This window comes from Sebastes fasciatus, chromosome 11 (assembly GCF_043250625.1).
Source record: "Sebastes fasciatus isolate fSebFas1 chromosome 11, fSebFas1.pri, whole genome shotgun sequence".
In the NCBI taxonomy this organism is placed as follows: Eukaryota; Metazoa; Chordata; class Actinopteri; order Perciformes; family Sebastidae; genus Sebastes; species Sebastes fasciatus.
Genome location: NC_133805.1, coordinates 24,619,713 through 24,638,028, shown reverse-complemented (window position 1 = coordinate 24,638,028; position 18,316 = coordinate 24,619,713). Strand labels below are relative to the sequence as shown.

Below are 18,316 nucleotides of genomic sequence, written 5' to 3'. Positions count from 1 at the left end.
GCTGATGGGAATGTGATCTGTTTTTGCAGGTATTTGGTAATAAAACAAAGCATATGACAAATTGAAATGTTGACCTGATGATGATGATGTTAGAACAAAAAGATGAAAAGTTAATCACCAAAGGTATTACAATTATCCTGAGGGGATCATGACTGTCTGTACCAAATTGTATGGTAGCCTAATCCATCTACAGTTTTTCACTCAAAACTACAAATGTCAAAATATAGTATATCTGTACAAATTAATCCATCTGATAGTTGTTGAAATATTTTAATCTGCACCAAAGTAGTGGACCGACCAATCCTAATCCATCCAAAAAACACTTTAACAATCTACTGTAGTTATAACAACAGCACTTCAGTAATCTAACCTATCAATCATCTCCTTTTCTGCCAGAGGCCTCTTTAAAAACAAGATGTGAACAGGTGCCAATTCTCACACAACTTTCTCAAAACAGCCTCACATGTAAATGTGAAGGAGGGGCTGCAGGAGCACATGTCACTGATCTATAAAAACACCAGCAAAACTCCCGAAGTCCACTGCTACCCGGTAATACAGGTAAGCAAGTGGCAGGTGTGATGCTCCCCTTTTTCTCCTCCAGTCTGTTTTTCTCTCTTTCTAAAATCATAATAACTAAACTGTCTTTTTTTTGTACTCTACAGGTTGTGGAGAAAAAATGAACGCCATCCAGGTGATTACCCTCACTCTGCTGTCCGTTCTGGCAGCTAACGCTCAGGTCATCTCACCAGGAAGATGCCCCAAGACTGCTGTTCAGGAGAACTTTGATGCTGCCAGGGTGAATATGTTTACTTTAATATATTCTGTAGGGAAACAAGGCTACGCTTCTGTTTCATTTTCTTTCATTTAAATTCCAGAAATTAACAAATTAGGCCTTCCAGGGCGACCATTTGTCCCACTAAAACACTTAATGCCTTAAGATTCTGCAGCTCCTCAACAACAACAACTTAATCTTATGCTCTTGTGTTCCTTCTGCCTCCTCTGCTGCAGTATCTTGGTAAGTGGTACGACATCCAGAGACTGCCTCACACCTTCCAGAAGGGCGAGTGCTGCACTGCCACCTACAGCCTGAAGAGCCCCGGAGTGGTTGGTGTCCTCAACAGTGAGCTGCTGTGAGTACGCAGCCTGTAACAGTTACATTTGTAAAGAAGTCTAACTCTGGTAGTAAAAATATTAGCTCAAACAATATATTTTAAATATATTCCTTCCAGTAAATGACTCTAAATTACATTTAATCAAGTGCTGTACTTTTTATTTGTAGTTTGTGAGTAGTTTACTTGAGTGTGTTTTCTTACTTTTTACTCCAATACATTAATTGACAGTTGGAGTTACTTTTCAGATTAAGATTGTATAAACAAACCACATGATCAGTTTCATAGAATATGATACTGTGCAGTAGATTAAACTATCCAACAGTACAGCTGTCACAGTAAAATGCTGCTTACATGTTTAAGCATCAGTAACAATATCACAATAATATAATAGATATAATAATATAACTCTCTGAAAGGGATCATTCTGCACAACAAGTACTTTTACTTTAATACTTTAACTACATTTTGCTGTTAATACTTTTGTACTGTTACTTAAAGGATAATTTTTTAACATTTAGGGGGATATATTGGCAGAAATGGAATATAATATTAATAACTATGTTTTCTTTAATGAATAATCACCTGAAAATAAGAATCGTTGTGTTTTCGTTACCTTTGAATGAGCCGTTTATATCTACATAGGGAGCGGCTCCTCTTCACGGAGCCGGCCGCCATGTTTATACAGTAGCCCAGAACGGACAAACAAACCAAACACTGGCTCTAGAGAGAGCCATTCTTGTTTTCACATCGGCCACCATAGTTCTTCAACACGCTTGGCACACGGGAGAAGTTTCAGTCAGTAGCAATCTGATGCCGCCAAATCCTACACACTGCACCTTTAAGTTAAATCTTGAAAGTTGGATTTTTACTTGTAACAGAGTTATATTATGAGTACTTCTTCCACCACTGTCTGTTTGTGTAAATGATTATAATTGTATTTTTTTTGTTTCTTTTAGCTCTGATGGGACCATTAGCACCATCAGTGGCTCTGCCATGGCTAAAGACCCCTCTGAGCCCGCCAAGCTGCAGGTCTCCTTCTTTGAGTGTAAGGACATCTAATTCATTACAAACCTGGAACGATTACTATTCAAACACTTTAAATTGCAGTTGAGCGTCGTCTCTAATGATTCCGTAGATGTAGAAATATAAAACTTCTCCTGTCCCTTTCCATCTCCAGTCGCCCCCCCTGCCCCTTACTGGGTGCTGTCCACCGACTACGACAACTACACTCTGATCTACAGCTGCACCGACCTCGGCGTGCTGCATGTTGAGTTTGCCTGGATCATGAGCAGAGAGCCCACCCTGCCCGAGGAGACCCTGGAGGAGCTGCACAGCACCCTGTCCTCCATGGGAGTCAAGGTGGACAAGCTGCTCACCACCGACCAGGACGCAGCTTACTGCAGCGCCATGAACCAGTAAACAGACCAAGATAGACCTGATGAAGTCTAAAGGCCTGCAGACGGATGTGTGGTGCTTGTGATTGTTCTTCTCACTGTATGTCTCAAAGTCAATGCAATAAACTTATTTAAACAGCAGTGCAGGTGTTGGTGTCTTTTCTGTGGTGGTCTGATTTATACAGCATTGATAATTGATTAACTGTTACGTTTTTGCCTCTTTGGTTAATGAGTTTATGCTCTGATAGCCAAATGTTTATGTCAGTAATCTGCATATAATCATGAATAACTTGTCTAAAGCGCATATTTAACAGCTAATTTAATATGCTGTTAAATAATAATAATAATAATAATAAATTCAACTTATATAGCGCTTTTAAAGAACTCAAAGACGCTTTAAATGTACAGTAACAGTAGCTATTCTCATTTGTAAATGATTAGTCCTTACCGGATCTTTTACTGTCTATTTACAGTTGTAAACAAATTGTAAGAGGCATGTTTTTGTGTATAAATAGTAACATATATTCTTTTTTGGCTGTTAAGTAAAGAGAAGAGGGGGCTGGAGTCGATCCCGGCTGACATTGGGCAAAGGTGGGGTACACCTTGACAGGTCTCCAGACTATCATGCTGACACATAGAGACAGACACCTACGGGAAATTAACCTAACCTGCATGTCTTTGGACTGTGGGAGGAAACCGGAGAACCCGGAGAAAAGCCACGCTAACACAGGGAGAACATGCAAACGCCACACGGAAGGGCTCCATGCTGGGATTGAACCTGCAATCCTCTTGCTCTTCATTTGACTCGAATGAAATGATTGGACGGGCTTAATATAGTCCTGTGACAGCCGCAGATACCAGATTTTATTCTCTTTTTTTGCAGAGCATTTGATTTATTGATTGCTGTTGGGATGTAATGGGAGTTTCAACAAATATGACAAAAATTTATTTGAACAACGCTACCAACCATACCTCTAAAGTAAAGTTAACAAGTACTGTTTACATTACATCTGTCACTGTCATCGTCTAGTCTTGCTGTTTAACATCTCACACCTTTTTCTACTTTGATGACTGATGCTTCCTATAAGCACATAATACAATCATTCAACAATTAATTGATGTAACAATCATCTGTGTCCTTAAACTCATCAGATGTTAGTGTCTTTGAATCCTATGAATAACTACCAACACCATATGTGCAGCACGTTCTCATTCCCAGGACATCAGATACTGACACTTTGTCACCACTGGCGCAGTTTGCGTTGGTTCAGGGGGTTCACTGAACCCCCTAGAAATGCTTCTATATATTTTTATAATAACGTAGAACTAATACATTATTGTAATGATGAATAATATCAACCTTGTTGTGTCTTCTTATTGACGGAATAAGAAACCAACAAGATAAGAAGATAGATTTGTGGTCTCTTTTTATTTACTTATAGCCAAATAGCATTGGACACACTCTGTCCACACACTGTTAAATATGCACCTTCTGTTACGCCATGTAAATAAACCACGTATCAGCTATGTGGTCATGATCAGAGACTAGAGATGTAACCACTTGGATGGGCGAGTAGTAGCCTACTTGCTATCTTTCGGCGTCTGTGTTATTTAAACAGAAAACAAGTTTAATACTGCGATATTTACTGAAAATAACATAAAATACAGCCAATAGTAGCCTAAATTTCACATGATCTCCCTCCAGCCTGCTGCCTCCTTATTTAGGTGTTTGTAGTGAAATGAGGATGCATCGTAAAGATAACTCCTCATTTCAACTTCAGGAATCAACAGTTCCTCGTCCTTTTCAGCGCTTTCAAAAGGAGCAAGAGGAATAAATAGAAACAGGGCATCCGACAAAAGTTCAGCTCAAAACTGCACGCTGCACTTCGCTGTTCGCGGCCAGTTAGTTCATTCCGTTAGAAAACAATGCAATCAAACTGATTTTGTCACTGACGCTCGCTCACATCGCATTCTGTTTGGAGACTGTAATATATAGGCATCCCAATACATTAGACCTCTCTGCGTTGTATACATTACATTCCCTCTAGATTTTTTGTGTGAACCCCCAACCTTGAAGTTCAAACTGCGCCTATGTTTGTCACGCCCCTCGGCGTGTGATACCGACGCACAAGGCACCCTTCAACATGTGTATGAGATGCACCGCGCTTTCAGGTAACTGCATGTAAACCCATCCATGTGAATATTAAACAGTCAGAGAAAGTGGTCGGGGAGTGTGGTGATGTACTTTAAAGAGTAAAAATTTGAGTTGTTGTACTTATTTGCCTTGTAGTTCAGAACAAGCCCTGTAGGTCTAAAGACAAAAACACATCACAACATGTATTTCTTTCTACAGGTTTATTGTAATGATTTTGCACAACGTGTCGACAGGGCGAGGCACACCACACACTTCATACAGTAGTGTGTTAACATGTCACAGATCCTTGTCTCACAGTCCTGTAGAGGCTGAAACAGGAGTGTCTCTGTTTACTGCATGGCGCTGCAGTAAGTCTCATCCTGGATGGTGGGGACCATCTTGTCCACATTGACTCCGATGGAGGACAGGATGCTGTGCAGCTCCTCAACGGTCTCCTCAGACAGGGTGGGCTCTCTGCTCAGGATCCAGGACAGCTCGATGCGGAACAGGCCGTAGTCGGCGCAGCCGTAGACCAGAGAGTGACCCTCGTAGTCGCTAGACAGCACCCAGTAGGGACCAGGGGGAGATCCTGCAGCAGAGACAAGTAGGAGAGTCAAAGCTGCTGCAATATTAAATACACAAGTTACTACTCAGACTGACTGACTGAATATATTTGTAATGAATTAGACTTCTTTACCATTGAAGGAGACCTGCAGCTTGGCAGGCTCAGAGGGGTTCTTGACCTTAGCAGAGCCGACGATAGAATTAATGCTTCCATCGTCACTAAAAAAAGGAGATAAAACATAAACACAAATTAATTAAGTCATGCATTTCCTTTCACTTCTAGGTCTTTGTCTAATTTTTGAAGTTTCGATGCATCGCATATCCTACCACCATACATTTGAAACAGTATAAAAGATCAGTTTGTGATCCTTTGTATTCATGGGGCAGGAATTTTGGCCGAGGACACTCAATAAACCTGATGTGTAAAGGTAAAAAGAAATGTGTACTATGTGGCTTTAAAAAGGCAATAGAAATACACAGTCTTTGTGCCCTGTGAGGAAACACCTCCATCACAGAGCTGTTTATTGTGGAGTTACACACTAATTTAGAGGATAAAAAGACTGTTCATTTGCTCTGAAAATTATTATTTCAAACACGACGATAGAGTAATTGTGGTTCCAAAAATATTGAGTTCAAGCAGTACTTTTAAAAAAGGAATATATATTCAAACCCTCAAATCTAAAATGTAAACTTTTAGGCAGCATGTATAGTGCTGGACACTCAGGTGAGCTTCTCTGAAAACACAGAGTATATTTTCAAGAGATGCTCACAGAAACGTAGTGGCCTCGGTGTCAGTCAGCAGATTTTAGAATTAGTGTACAAAACTATTGTTGAAAGTGTTTTAACCTTTCACCTTCCTGCCTGGTATGGTCGCCTAAACTGTAGATGTAAGAATAAACTCTCTAGGATTGTGTCAATGGCAAGCAAAATAGTTGGTAAACCCCCAAAGCCCTTGACTCAACTTTTTACAGAAAGGACGAGGAAGAAAGCGAGGGGTATCCTGGCAGTTAGCTCCAATCCTCATCCTCTCTTCAGCCATTTTGATCTCTTGAGCTCCAGGAGGCGCTATAGAGTCCCTCTGACTGAGCAGATCTTGGCCACAGACACTGACATGAACTGTTTTAAAGTGTAACATAACCTGCCTAAGTATGTCTGTTAATTTAAATGTTGTTGTTTCCTGTGTTTGGTGAGCAGAAGACAAATTTCCACACTGGTGGACAATAAAGATTTATTGTGTGTTGTACTCACAGCAGCTCGCTGTTGAGGACCCCGAGGACTCCGGGACTCTTCTGGCTGTAGGTGGCAGTGCCGCACTCGCCTTTCTGGAAACTTGTTGGCAGCTTCATGATCTCATACCACTTACCAATGTACTGCAGAGCAAACACAGGACTTCAGACACAGAAAACTAGGAGAACTCAACATGTAATTGTTGCAAAACAGGCTTGATTCTCATGCTATACATAACATGAATTAGTAGCAAAGGAAAGTTTAGTATTCACCCTGGTAGCATCAAAGTTGGCCTGAACGGCTGGTTTGGGACATTTGCCGAACTTCAACACCTGAGCGCTGGCTGCCAGGACAGACAGCAGAGTCAAGGAAATCACCTGCATGGCCTTCATCTTGTCACGACGACCTGCAGAGAACAAAACACACAGCAGCACCATTATTATTGAGCTTTACATCCGGAGGTTGCTCCAGAAGGATAATATTTGAAGGTTAACCACAAGAGGAAAGAGCAGGAGATGTGAGGTGGAAGGCTGCAGTCTGCTCACCTGTATGTGATCAGCGTTGTGTGCAGGACATTCACATTTGAGGGTCTTTTATAGATCGGAGGACTCGTAGTTTCATTATTGATCACATTCCTCAGCCCCTCCTCTTACATGTGTACATGTAAAAACGTGGAGGAGGTGGAGTGAGTGTGAGAGTTGGCACCTGTTCAAACACCTTCTGATCTTTTGTAGGAGTAAATCTCATTCATTCCTCTCTGTCCATTCAGAGATGCCAACTTCTTTTACAGTATCATCTTTTTCAAGAGGAACCTTGGCTAAAAACAAGCAATATAAATGTGAACATTACAAACAAGATGAATAATGAACACAAACGAGATCCAAAACATCTTAGTTTATCTCAGTGCTCCAGTACACAGTAAACCAGGCTCAAAGCAACCAAGCAGATATCCTGTGAACTAAAGAAATGCATTTTTCATGTTGTGGACTTAAGAGGCCACATTTTCCCGTCTTAGGTTTGGCTGAGATTAAAATTAGCCTCTGCTTATTTACATAGCTTAAATATTTTACATTTTCTCCCCTAAAATCGTGATCCTAGAGATAATTTGTATGCCATTCGTGTTAGTGTGAGAAATTATTAAAGAGATAGTTTGACACTTTGGGAAATGTGCTTACTTCTTGCAGAGAATTAGTTATATTAGTTTGTCTGGTAAATATGAAGCTACAGCAAACATCTGGTAAGCTTAGCTTGAGCTTTGCATAAAGACTGGCAGCCCGATCTGATCTCACCAAACAGCGTATGATTGACACGGTAATTTGTAAGTAATTTCCTGTGCAATAACAACGCCGTTGTTGTTTTTTGGCGTGTCATGTGTACGCCATGTAGTCTGTACTGACTGCAATGCAAACACATCCGTAGAGTCAAAAGTGAGAGAGACATGCTGGGTGGAGGTGGATGGGTCCACAGCACTTTCAACCAGGAGACTGCTGTTTGAAACCGGTGTTTAGAGTTATTTTAAGTTACGTTAGTGACATGTTTTCCGTTCTCTCACCAGATTTCACAATGCCGGCATCGGTGTCACAAACCTTCTCATTTTACAGCTAAACAGTACATTACAAGATGATTCTCAAAACATATGAGGGAGAAATAGGCATTACAGTAACAGAATATTGATTCATATTTGATCAGAGTTCGTGAGTGATGACAGCCGGCTCTCATAGACAGCAGATGGACAGAGGACCTCAGATCAGCTCTTACTGCTTGTTTTCCTCAGTCTGTGAAATCTTGCAGATGCCGTTAGGACCACCGGAGGACACAGAGGCACATGATTTTTTTCAGGTTACCTGTTTCATGTACTACTGTCACGATATAGCGACCGTTTTATAAAAATAACTTTTTTTAATCATATTTGCTCCGATCTCGCCTACTTCAGCTTTAATACTATATTCCATTTCTGCTAATAGATCCCCCTAAAAGCTACACACTGCAGCTTTAAGAAAAGCACTAGTTGCTATATTTAAATAAACAGGGTTAATGTCTGTTAGCAGTGGCGTTGGCCTTTTACTAAGAATTACATTAAAAGAAGGCGTTCTGGTTCTTATCACCAACAACAAACAACATGCACATTTCTCTCCACTGTTACCAGCATCAGTCTTTCAATCTCCAAACATTAGGGCAGTCTCAAGTGAACATTTACTGCATCTTCCTGCTTTTAGGCGTGCATACCGCAGGTTCTCTTAGTGTTTACTAAATCACACAGGTGAGAAAGATTAATTGAGCACAGGTGCATCTGGTTTTCTTGACGCTCCCTCAGCAGCTCTCTCTGCCTCTGGATTCACTTTTAATCCTGCTTTTACAAGAGAGCTGCGAGGGCCTTGGAAACCACTTTGCACTGGAAATGGGTTGGAGGGCTGAAGTAGTCCGGGGAGGTTTATCAACATGGAGAAAACAGAATCAGACAAGGAGCTGCAGGACACAAAATGCTCATTAAAAACATTCAACATTTAGATATCATTATAAGCAGCAATAGAGGCATTAGAAAAGATGGTCACTGCAGTATATTGTGATAAACAACAGCTTCAGTTGAATTTTAATTAGTTTATTATTACTTTCAATGCATTATCTACATCCTGAGTTTGTCATGTTTGGTCTGGTAATGTATTAGAGAATAAAACTGTTGTCACATAATAATTTAAGACTGTTTTCATACAGTGGGTTCACAGCAGAAATTATGTTTACCTCCTTAAGAAAAGTGTTTTTTGAAGCTCCGTCCAAAACATTCAGAGGGAGATGTGTCTTTTGTGTTTTAGTTTGTCAGAGATGAAAAGATCAACCATCGGGGCATTTATTTTTTAATAATTCAAGCAGCAGGTTCATCCATACTACATACAAATTCTATACAGTATATACGACATACTAATTGTAATAGTAGACTGTTTTAGCAGTTAGCTTTGGATGAATGGAAAGTCAACAAAGGTCATTTAGCGGTTGTATCGATCCTCGGTCGATCGAGTTGTTGCATTTTCTAGTTAAAACAAAGAGGGGTTTTCACCTGAGAAATGACCTCTGACCTCCAATGTGACACATTCTCAGGCATGTTTGACCAAAACCATGAAAATATTGGCAATGGGATTGTTATCTTTGTTAAAGGATAACCAAATACTGTATCAGCTTAACCAAACAGTCACTGTGGCGATAACACTAACCAGTTAATGGACAATGAGGAACGTATTATTTGTTTCATGAAGGCATAACTGTTAAATAAATCTAGTGTATTAAATGTGATGTAATAATTGTTAAGTGTAATGATGAAATACATATCCTCCTCTCTTTAAAATATTTGTTCTATGCAGCATGAGATGCTTAAACCTTTTATAAAGAAATAAACTTGTTTAATAAGCTTACAACAGGAGTTTAGGGAGTCGGTTTGCCTGTGGTATTTAAATTTAATTATAAGCAGGTTTGCAGGAATTTAGGTTAAAGGTCACAGATGGTGTTGCTGCGACCTCTGTTGTCCCTCAACAGCAGCAGGAAATATTCTCAAGGTCTACAGTATATGTGTGTGTTACGGCATACGTTACGACATTTTCACTTCCACATGTTTAACCTTCAATGTGTGTGCGTGTGTATGTGTATACACAGGTGCCAGAAGGCCCAACATGACCGCATGTGAGTCTTTTAACTGTAGCGTTCACGTAACCCCGTCAGTCATGTATGTTAATGTTCTTTCAGCATGTTTATCCCACAAACACACATTTAATAATGTACACACATTTTGGATCTGACCTAAGTTTGAAAAACACTGATTGGCTGATTGATTGATTGTAAGTGATGTACATATTTCCAATTCCACTTCCAATTAGGCTTTTCTTATTGCACACACTTTTGTCACAAAAAAAATTGTAATAACATAAACAATACCAGAATTGAACACTGATATTAGTTAGTCACACCTGTGTTTGACAAGTCTGAATGCCATGAGGAAGGCTCAGTGGTGGAATGTAACAAGGTCTATAACGCTTCAATTTAACTGTAAGTATAAAATTTCACTTTGCTATAGGCGTTATATATATTTCTAATTAATTCAGACTTTGATTCTCACAAACTGTCGTTTTGGTCACATGAGATTGGCACGGGTTACCATGGTAACACATCTCCAACCAACCGCAAAGAGGCTCTCAGGAAGTGACGACGTAAATTACTGCTCAGTGCGTCAGAAAAGAGACACACAATCATGGCTGAAAAGGCGGAGAAAGAAATGCCATTTACAGAAACTCAAACTGTATAACAGAAAATCTAACAACAAAAACATTACGTACTGGGCACGACGGATGAACAGCAAAGAAAGACTGAGGCAGAAACAAAAACACTTGCTTGTTCTACTGTATTTGATAGAATATGGAAACAAAAACTATAAATTATGCTCCAACGGTCTCTGCACTCTCATCTGTTTCTTTAATATTTCTTTCCCTTTTGATATTTCTTCTCCATCTTTGAACCAGTATACCAGTGTGGTCGGTTCTGTCCTTGATCATACTGACCAGTCAGCTCATTGCCTCCATCCAGGGAAAAACCCTCGGCTTCAACCAGACTTTGATGTATCCGGGTGCAGCTAACAAGTCAGTCCCCTCTGAAGTGTATTAGCCGGAAATTGAGCCTTTTGATCTTTCTCGTCTTTAGTTTAACCTTGTTTGTAGCTGCGGGGCTTTGTGTGAAAGCAGACAGCATTTAATGGCATTTGCATTTAATTGACAGTGTTTGGTTTAATCTGTTTTGAGTGTTAAACAGCTGCGGTTTATTACACCAGAAAGACATTTCAAATATGTCGGGCTATAGACTAAGAAACTGATATTTAATACTGTTCAGTTTATATATATTTGGATCAAGACCATGTTTCTTCAACTTTTCATGAATACAGAAGCGCTGCCAAATTTTTAAATGGATGGATGATCACAACGTTTTAAATGAATTGATTAGTTTGGCACACGTTCTGATTTATGACTGATCATGTGCCAATTTACTTACTTTAACTACATGAGCATGTCATCAATCATTTTAGGAAAATCAGAACAAAATTAAGGCCAACCACTGCAGCATTAGAAGTCCTGTGTAGCCCTTTGTGTGTAGGAATATGTCTATTACAGTAAAGTCGATACCATAGAAAAGAAAACTCACTTATCTACTCCTGTAGTTGAACCTGTGCACCTTGACAGGATGGAAAAATTACTTTTTAAGATAAAAATTACTTGTGTTAGTCTGGTCAAGAATGATAAATTGCCAAAAACATTTCAGATTTTTTATTATTTCTCCTGTTCATATATTCACAGATTTCACACAAAGCCAATAACAGTATGCCAGTGTTTACATCAGTCCATACACCATAGACTGTATATAAGAAGTACATAGTGACATAGTCACAGTGTAGTCTCTCATTGGTTTGTGGACTGCCTTTTTGAAGCTTTAAGTTCGGCATTTTGGCCATCGCCATCTTGGAACCAGAAGTGACCGGAGAGCAAAGAGTCTAGAAGCAAAGAGATGAAACTCCAGTGTGTTTTTGACAACAGCTGCTGCCGCCATTTTGGACTGAAAACGCTTATTATATTTATAATATTTTATTGTTCAACACAGGCCATTTCGGTAGAATATGACAATAGCTAAAAAATAATTTAGTTTTACTTCTGTACGGACCAATAATTCACTTTCACTTCTTGGCAATGCACGTTCATTGACGAGAGGGTAGAGCTAAGTCCAACTGAATGCTGAACAAGACATTTTTAGACGACCAAAATGATACAATTAACTTTCATGTACTAAAAACACACTGTGAGAGGGTTAAAATTGTAAGACGAAAACACTGACAACAGCTAGACCGGACAACGCCACGGTAGCGACCTGTCAATCACAAGGTAAGCATGCCCTAAGCAATACCCTGCTTTATGGTCTATTTGACTCTAAATGGGACCATGATTTACTAAATGAACATCATGCTGTATTGAAGAAGACTTGAAACTAGAGATTGGGACCATAAACTAATTTTCTTACAATGTTTACTGAGGAATAAATCAAGTGAGAAGTAGGCTCATTTTCTCATAGACTTCTATACAATCAGACTTCTTTTTGCAACCAGAGGAGTCGCCCCCTCCTGGCTATTAGAGAGAATGCAAGTTTAAGGCACTTCAGCATTGGCTTCACTTTTCAGAACCGGATGTTGCCCACTGGTCCACACCCATCAGAGCCAATTCAAAACTTGTACACAGTTCAGCTCAATGTGTAAAAAGACAACAGTCCATTCCTCTGTAGATACATGCCACCACCTTCTGCACTAAGTGGACTTGGCCTGAGTCCTGATGACCGACATGCTGAGAGTCACCAGTCAGACCAGATGAAAACCAACACAGAGCAACAGAGAGGAGTCAGCTCGCAGCACATTGAGCAAAAAAAGGTCAGACAAGGGTCGAAATATGTAGCCGTAGGAATCATGAGTGCATGTGTCAAACATGTAATAAACACTTATAGAGCAAAGCCATATAATGTGTGCTATTGTGAAACAAGACCAGCAGCCCCTCTGGTCACAAGCCCACTTTAGGCCACCACTGCCTCACCTGATGATTGTGCTAGATGAAAAGTAAGAGGATCAAACAAAATCAAAAATGAATGTCCCACTCAATACTTGTCAAGACATGTCACACTGACTGAACCACAGATGCCAATCAGTTGGTGGCGCTAGATGGAAAAGTCAGAGGATCACCAAAGCTTTAACAATTCACCCTGTGGGGAACATGAATGTCTGAACCAAATTTCTTAGGAATCCATCAGATGATGTTGAGACATTTCACTTCAAACCACAAATGTGAACCTCATGGTGTAACTACTGTAGATGAAAAGGCATTAAGATGTATTGTCTGGGGACCAAAGTATGTAGGAAATGTCATTGCAATCTATTCAATAGTACAAAAGTGGTGGACAGAGAGACCGACATTACCATCTCTAGAGCCACAAGTCCTGACTCATCTAATCAATAAGCTACCGTGATGTGAACGTGACAAAATATTATTGAATTAGACTAAATCAAATTCATTTTGTCAGTCCCTTTTAGGTCTGCAACTAACTATTAACTTATTATTTTCATTGTTGATTAATCTGAGGATTATTTTCTCAATCGATTGATTTTATTTGGTCTAAAATGTCATAAAAATGTCGATCAGTGTTTCCCAAAGCCCAAGATGGCACCCTCAGATGTCTTGTTTTGTCTACAACTCAAAGATATTACAGTTTACTGTCATAGAGGAGTAAAGAAACCAGAAATTACTCACATTTAAGAAGCTGGAATTTAGACTTTTTTTAATTAAAAAAATGACTAAAGCTAATTAATTGATTATCAAAATGGTTGGCGATTAATTTAATAGTTGACAATTAATCAATTAATCATTGCAGCTCTTGTCCCTTTGTCTAACCAACCAGGACTAACTGGGACATTTTCTTTCTTTGGTTTGAAAATAAATTGAATCTATTCATTAATATTAATAATGGCATCTATTTGCAACTGTGTGTGTAAAGACTTGAGAGTCACTTAAAGAAATCCTCAAAGATCTTATTGAAAAAAAAAATCCACATTGCTGCTCATCTAAAGCAGGAAAACACCCAGATTGTTTTATAACATTTCCACTGGTGTGTTCCCCATGACTCCACTTTGCTAATAGTTTACTTCATGTCTGAAATAAAGCTGCTCTACACAAAGACACCCATTGATGACACAGAGTCATCGCAGCGTTGCTAAACCTCGCAGAGAGCAACGTCTCTAATTCAAATACCAGAATTGGTCCGAGGGAGAGAACATTTATCTGAACCACCAGGACACAGAGGTAAGGAAATATATTCGGTGATGTATATTAATAATAAAGACAAACAGTTCACTCACTTTTAGAACCTTTTTTGTGAGGAAAATACTATTCATTAGCCTAAATTGATGTATTTTCTTGAGTTTAAAGAAATTGTGTTGAAAAATGTAGTTAAATTCACATTTAAACATGTTCTAATGTTGTGAAATCCTTGTCCTGCTTTTCAGCAGTTACCTCTGCTTATATCTTGTTTTTTTGTGTCAGATTTCTGTTATTTGTTGCCTTATCAGCACATGCTGTAGATTTCATTCTATCTGTATGTTTTGGTGGATAAACTCTTGCAGGTAACAAAGGTCCGTCTCGACCATGAAGCTCTCTTTCGTTGTGGTTCTTGCCTTCATCCTCCCTCTCATCAGGGCTCAGGTGCCCCACTGGGGACCTTGTCCAGACCCAGCTGTTCAACCGGCCTTCATCCTCAAACAGGTACAAACTGCTTTATACAGAAAATAATAAACAAATTGGCAGACTGATGCCCAGTGGTGGATGACATGAACAGCTGTGCATTTTCTCTTGTGCTATTTCCAAAAGGGGAAAAAAGACTTCAAACTGTATTTCAGCATGAAAAACATGTCAAAAATGTAAAGCGTATAGGGTTACAGTTGATTTGATTTTTATTCAATCGCAAGTAGCCATTAATAATTATACTTTAGCATAGATAGCAAGTTATTTATTATTATCTTAACTTCATTTCAATGATGTTGGGTAAAGCATTTAGCATTTATAAGCAGTATATAAACATGTAATTAATAGGTTATAACACATTATAATGTAGTAGTAAGCAGATACAAGCATTTATTAATATATTTGTCAACTACGATAACTCCCTGTGGGCACCCATACATTTATGCTGGATAATGAATGGCAATATAGTAAAACACAGTTGTAATAATATAAATTATGTCTTAATAGTAGAAGTTTTAACTGTTGACAAATATTGGTAAATTAATATACATACATCTGCCTACTCCTACGTTATAGTGCATTATATACCACTTATTATATGTTTAAATACTGCTCATAAATGCCAAATATAGGGGGGTTAAAGTAAAGTGTTACTCGATTATTATCACTGATGCATTCATGTATAAGTAGCATTTTACTGTATATATATATATATATATATATATATATATATATATATAATATAATTTTAGGAAAACTGTCAGAGTATAAAGAACACACCACCATATGTGTAATCTGAGTAAAAAAATCACTATGTGAAGTGGCTATGATAGTCATATAGCTACTAAATTCTCAGCTTTACTGCTGTAATGCATGCAAAAAACTGTATGTGATTATCATAAAGTGGGCATGTCTGTAAAGGGGAGACTCGTGGGTACCAATTGAACCCATTTTCATACACATATCTTGAGGTCTGAGATCAAGGGACCCCTTTGAAAATGGCCATGCCAGTTTTTCCTCGCCAAAATTTTGCGTAACTGTGGGGCATTATTTAGCTTCCTTCACGACATGCCTGCTACTACGAAAGACAGAATAGCGGCCGATCCGCCGGCGGGCCGTCAGATTTTTAGAGGTAAATTAAAAATCGATACAGGTTTTGGAGAATCGATACAGTATCGAAGAACATAATATCGCGATACTCATGTATCGATATTTTCTTACACCCGTACTGGTGGGTTATTTAATATATAATAAAAAAAAACTTCAAAGAAACTAGTAAATAAAGCTGTTAAATAAATAGTGGAGTAGTGGAGTAAAAAGTACATTATTTCCCTCTGAAATGTAGTGCATTAGAAGTGCAAAGTGACATGAAATGCAAATTCAAAGTCAAATTGGAGCTGAAGTAAAGTAATTGAGTAAATGTACTTGGCTACTCTCCACCACTGGTACAGAATATATATATTTTTACATTTCACTGAAGCCACTAAAGCATGTAGATTTATTCATACTCTCCACTCGCAGCGCTCAGAATTGTCTTTGAACTCGTGTGTGTCTTTGCCCTCACAGTTCATGGGGAGATGGTTTGAAATTGCCAAACTGCCGGCCCAGTTTGAGAAGGGCCGCTGCGTCGAAAGCAATTTCACTTTGAGGACGGACAGCTCCATTCGAGTGGTCAGCTCTGAAATACTGTGAGTCCTATCTTCAATTTTCTTTGTGCAAATGTGGAGTCAAGGGGTAATATTTGCATGGTGGATGTATTTCCCTTAATCCAACATGAAATTTGACTGTGTGGAATAAAACAGAACAGGAGAGCTGAGGAAAATCGAAGGGATTGGAGTCGTAGAGGATATCAAGAATCCGGCTAAACTGGGAATAAGTTATTCCTACGGTGAGAGAGACATTTTGTACATTTGAGAGTAAATGCCACTTTTGTGTGTTGTTTAGGGAGTCAGCTGGTAATGTTAGTGTGCATCATACTTTTTCTCCTTGTGTCTGATCAGGAGAAAACATTGTAGGTGATGTTGAGCTTGTTTTGTGTTCCTTACCATCACAGTCCTGCCCTACTCCCCTTACTGGATCCTGTCTACTGACTACGTGAACTTTGCCCTGGTGTATTCCTGCACGGACATCCTGAGGATCTTCCACGTCGACTTCGCCTGGATCCTGGGCCGAACACGAGCCCTGCCGGACGACACCATCAAGACAGCCATGGAGACCTTCGCCAAGAACAAGATCGACATGAGCAGGATGATTCCCGGCAAGCAGCAAGGCTGTGACAAAACTCTCTGAGCAGCACGAAATGGCACCGTTGTTGACAGAAGAGAAAATGATTTATCATCCATTTAAGACAAATATTTGACTAATATTTAGATGATTATGACGAGGGGTGTAGTGGAGGGTAGACTCAGTTCAGTTACTCTGTTTGTTTATGTGTGGTTAAGACAATAGAATATTTACAGCACAAAATAACTGCATGCCTATACTGTACATTATAGTAAATAAGTGAGGGTGTTTTAAGTATAACAGCATGAGTAAAGTCATACCCACCATTTTCATTAACACATCATCCCTGGTGGCAATATTACAAGCTGAGAGTGATGTTCTGCACAGTTTTAGCCATTCAATTTGTTAATGTTTGTCCTAATGAACAATGTTAGCTGTTTCATTTGCAGTATAGAATAGAAGAATCATATGATATTGAGTAAATCTGATGTTTATACCACAAACTGGAAACATAAAGCATCTAATTAGAGTGAATAAAAGTCAGTGAAACTTACTTCATGTGATCTTCTTTGATTCTGTGCAGCATATTTTTAAAGAAAACATACTGTATGAACATCAGTGTGCAGTTTAGGATTTCTACAGTCCCTGGGATGCATGCATATCTATCTATCTATCTATCTATCTATCTATCTATCTATCTATCGATCTACTAGAACTAGCCTATTTAAACTACAGACAGATTGATAACATGTTTACAGCTTGAGATCAGTCAATTCATTTCATATGATAGTTTTTTAGGTCCTTTAAAGGTCCCATATTGTAAAAAGTGCGATTTTCATGTCTGTTATATTATAAAGCAGATTTAAGTGCAATATAAATACTGTTAAACTATCAAAATGCTCAATATACGGAGAACTACACACAGCCCGTATGCAGAAATTGTGCGTTTGAAACAAGCCGTCCATTGTGATGTCACAAATATACAATATTTAGACCATTACACGGTTTTAAACGTAAACATTCTAAATGTGTCCCAGTTTGTTTCCTGTTGTAGTGTATGTAAATGACATCAGCTGACAGGAAGTAAACATGGACCCAAGCTGTTGCCTAGCAACGCAGTTCTGTTGCAATTCACTAAAACGGAGCGTTTCAGACAGAGGGTAAATACAGGTATATTCAGACAGACAGTATGAGGAAAATAGTTATTTTTTTAACATTACAGCATGTAAAAATGTTCTAATAGAAACACAAAATACAAGTATGAACCTGAAAATGAGCACAATATGGGACCTTTAATGTCTGGAACCATGAGTTTCCCATCAATTTGTACCCTTCAGTAGCTTTAGAGTTCAAGTGTCCCAG

The 18,316-nt window shown here is 38.9% G+C and overlaps 3 protein-coding genes across 4 annotated transcripts; 2 read left to right on the top strand and 1 right to left on the bottom strand.

Moving 5' to 3' along the window:
- Positions 1-517: 517 nt before the first annotated feature.
- Positions 518-2,637, top strand: LOC141776280 (apolipoprotein D-like). The gene is made up of 5 exons (XM_074649746.1): positions 518-573; positions 663-796; positions 1,009-1,130; positions 2,069-2,157; positions 2,290-2,637. Exons 2-5 carry the CDS (start codon positions 677-679, stop codon positions 2,529-2,531), a joined length of 573 nt encoding a protein of 190 aa, XP_074505847.1. The 5' UTR covers positions 518-573; positions 663-676; the 3' UTR covers positions 2,532-2,637.
- Positions 2,638-4,852: 2,215 nt separating this feature from the next.
- Positions 4,853-8,679, bottom strand: LOC141776279 (apolipoprotein D-like). 2 transcript variants are annotated; one of them, XM_074649744.1, is made up of 6 exons: positions 8,575-8,678; positions 6,977-7,079; positions 6,704-6,837; positions 6,453-6,574; positions 5,338-5,423; positions 4,853-5,229 (listed from the first exon to the last, which is right to left on the bottom strand). In XM_074649744.1, the coding sequence occupies exons 3-6, from the start codon at positions 6,821-6,823 to the stop codon at positions 4,991-4,993; spliced, it is 567 nt and encodes a 188-aa protein (XP_074505845.1). In that variant the 5' UTR covers positions 6,824-6,837; positions 6,977-7,079; positions 8,575-8,678; the 3' UTR covers positions 4,853-4,990. The 2 variants fall into 2 exon arrangements, with proteins under 2 accessions (XP_074505845.1, XP_074505846.1); XM_074649745.1 differs by lacking the exon at positions 6,977-7,079 and having other exon boundaries at positions 8,575-8,679.
- A 5,508-nt stretch (positions 8,680-14,187) lies between these two features.
- On the top strand, positions 14,188-17,532 carry apoda.1 (apolipoprotein Da, duplicate 1). The gene is made up of 5 exons (XM_074649743.1): positions 14,188-14,293; positions 14,614-14,752; positions 16,298-16,419; positions 16,534-16,619; positions 16,785-17,532. The coding sequence occupies exons 2-5, from the start codon at positions 14,636-14,638 to the stop codon at positions 17,018-17,020; spliced, it is 561 nt and encodes a 186-aa protein (XP_074505844.1). The 5' UTR covers positions 14,188-14,293; positions 14,614-14,635; the 3' UTR covers positions 17,021-17,532.
- The last annotated feature ends 784 nt before the right edge of the window (positions 17,533-18,316 follow it).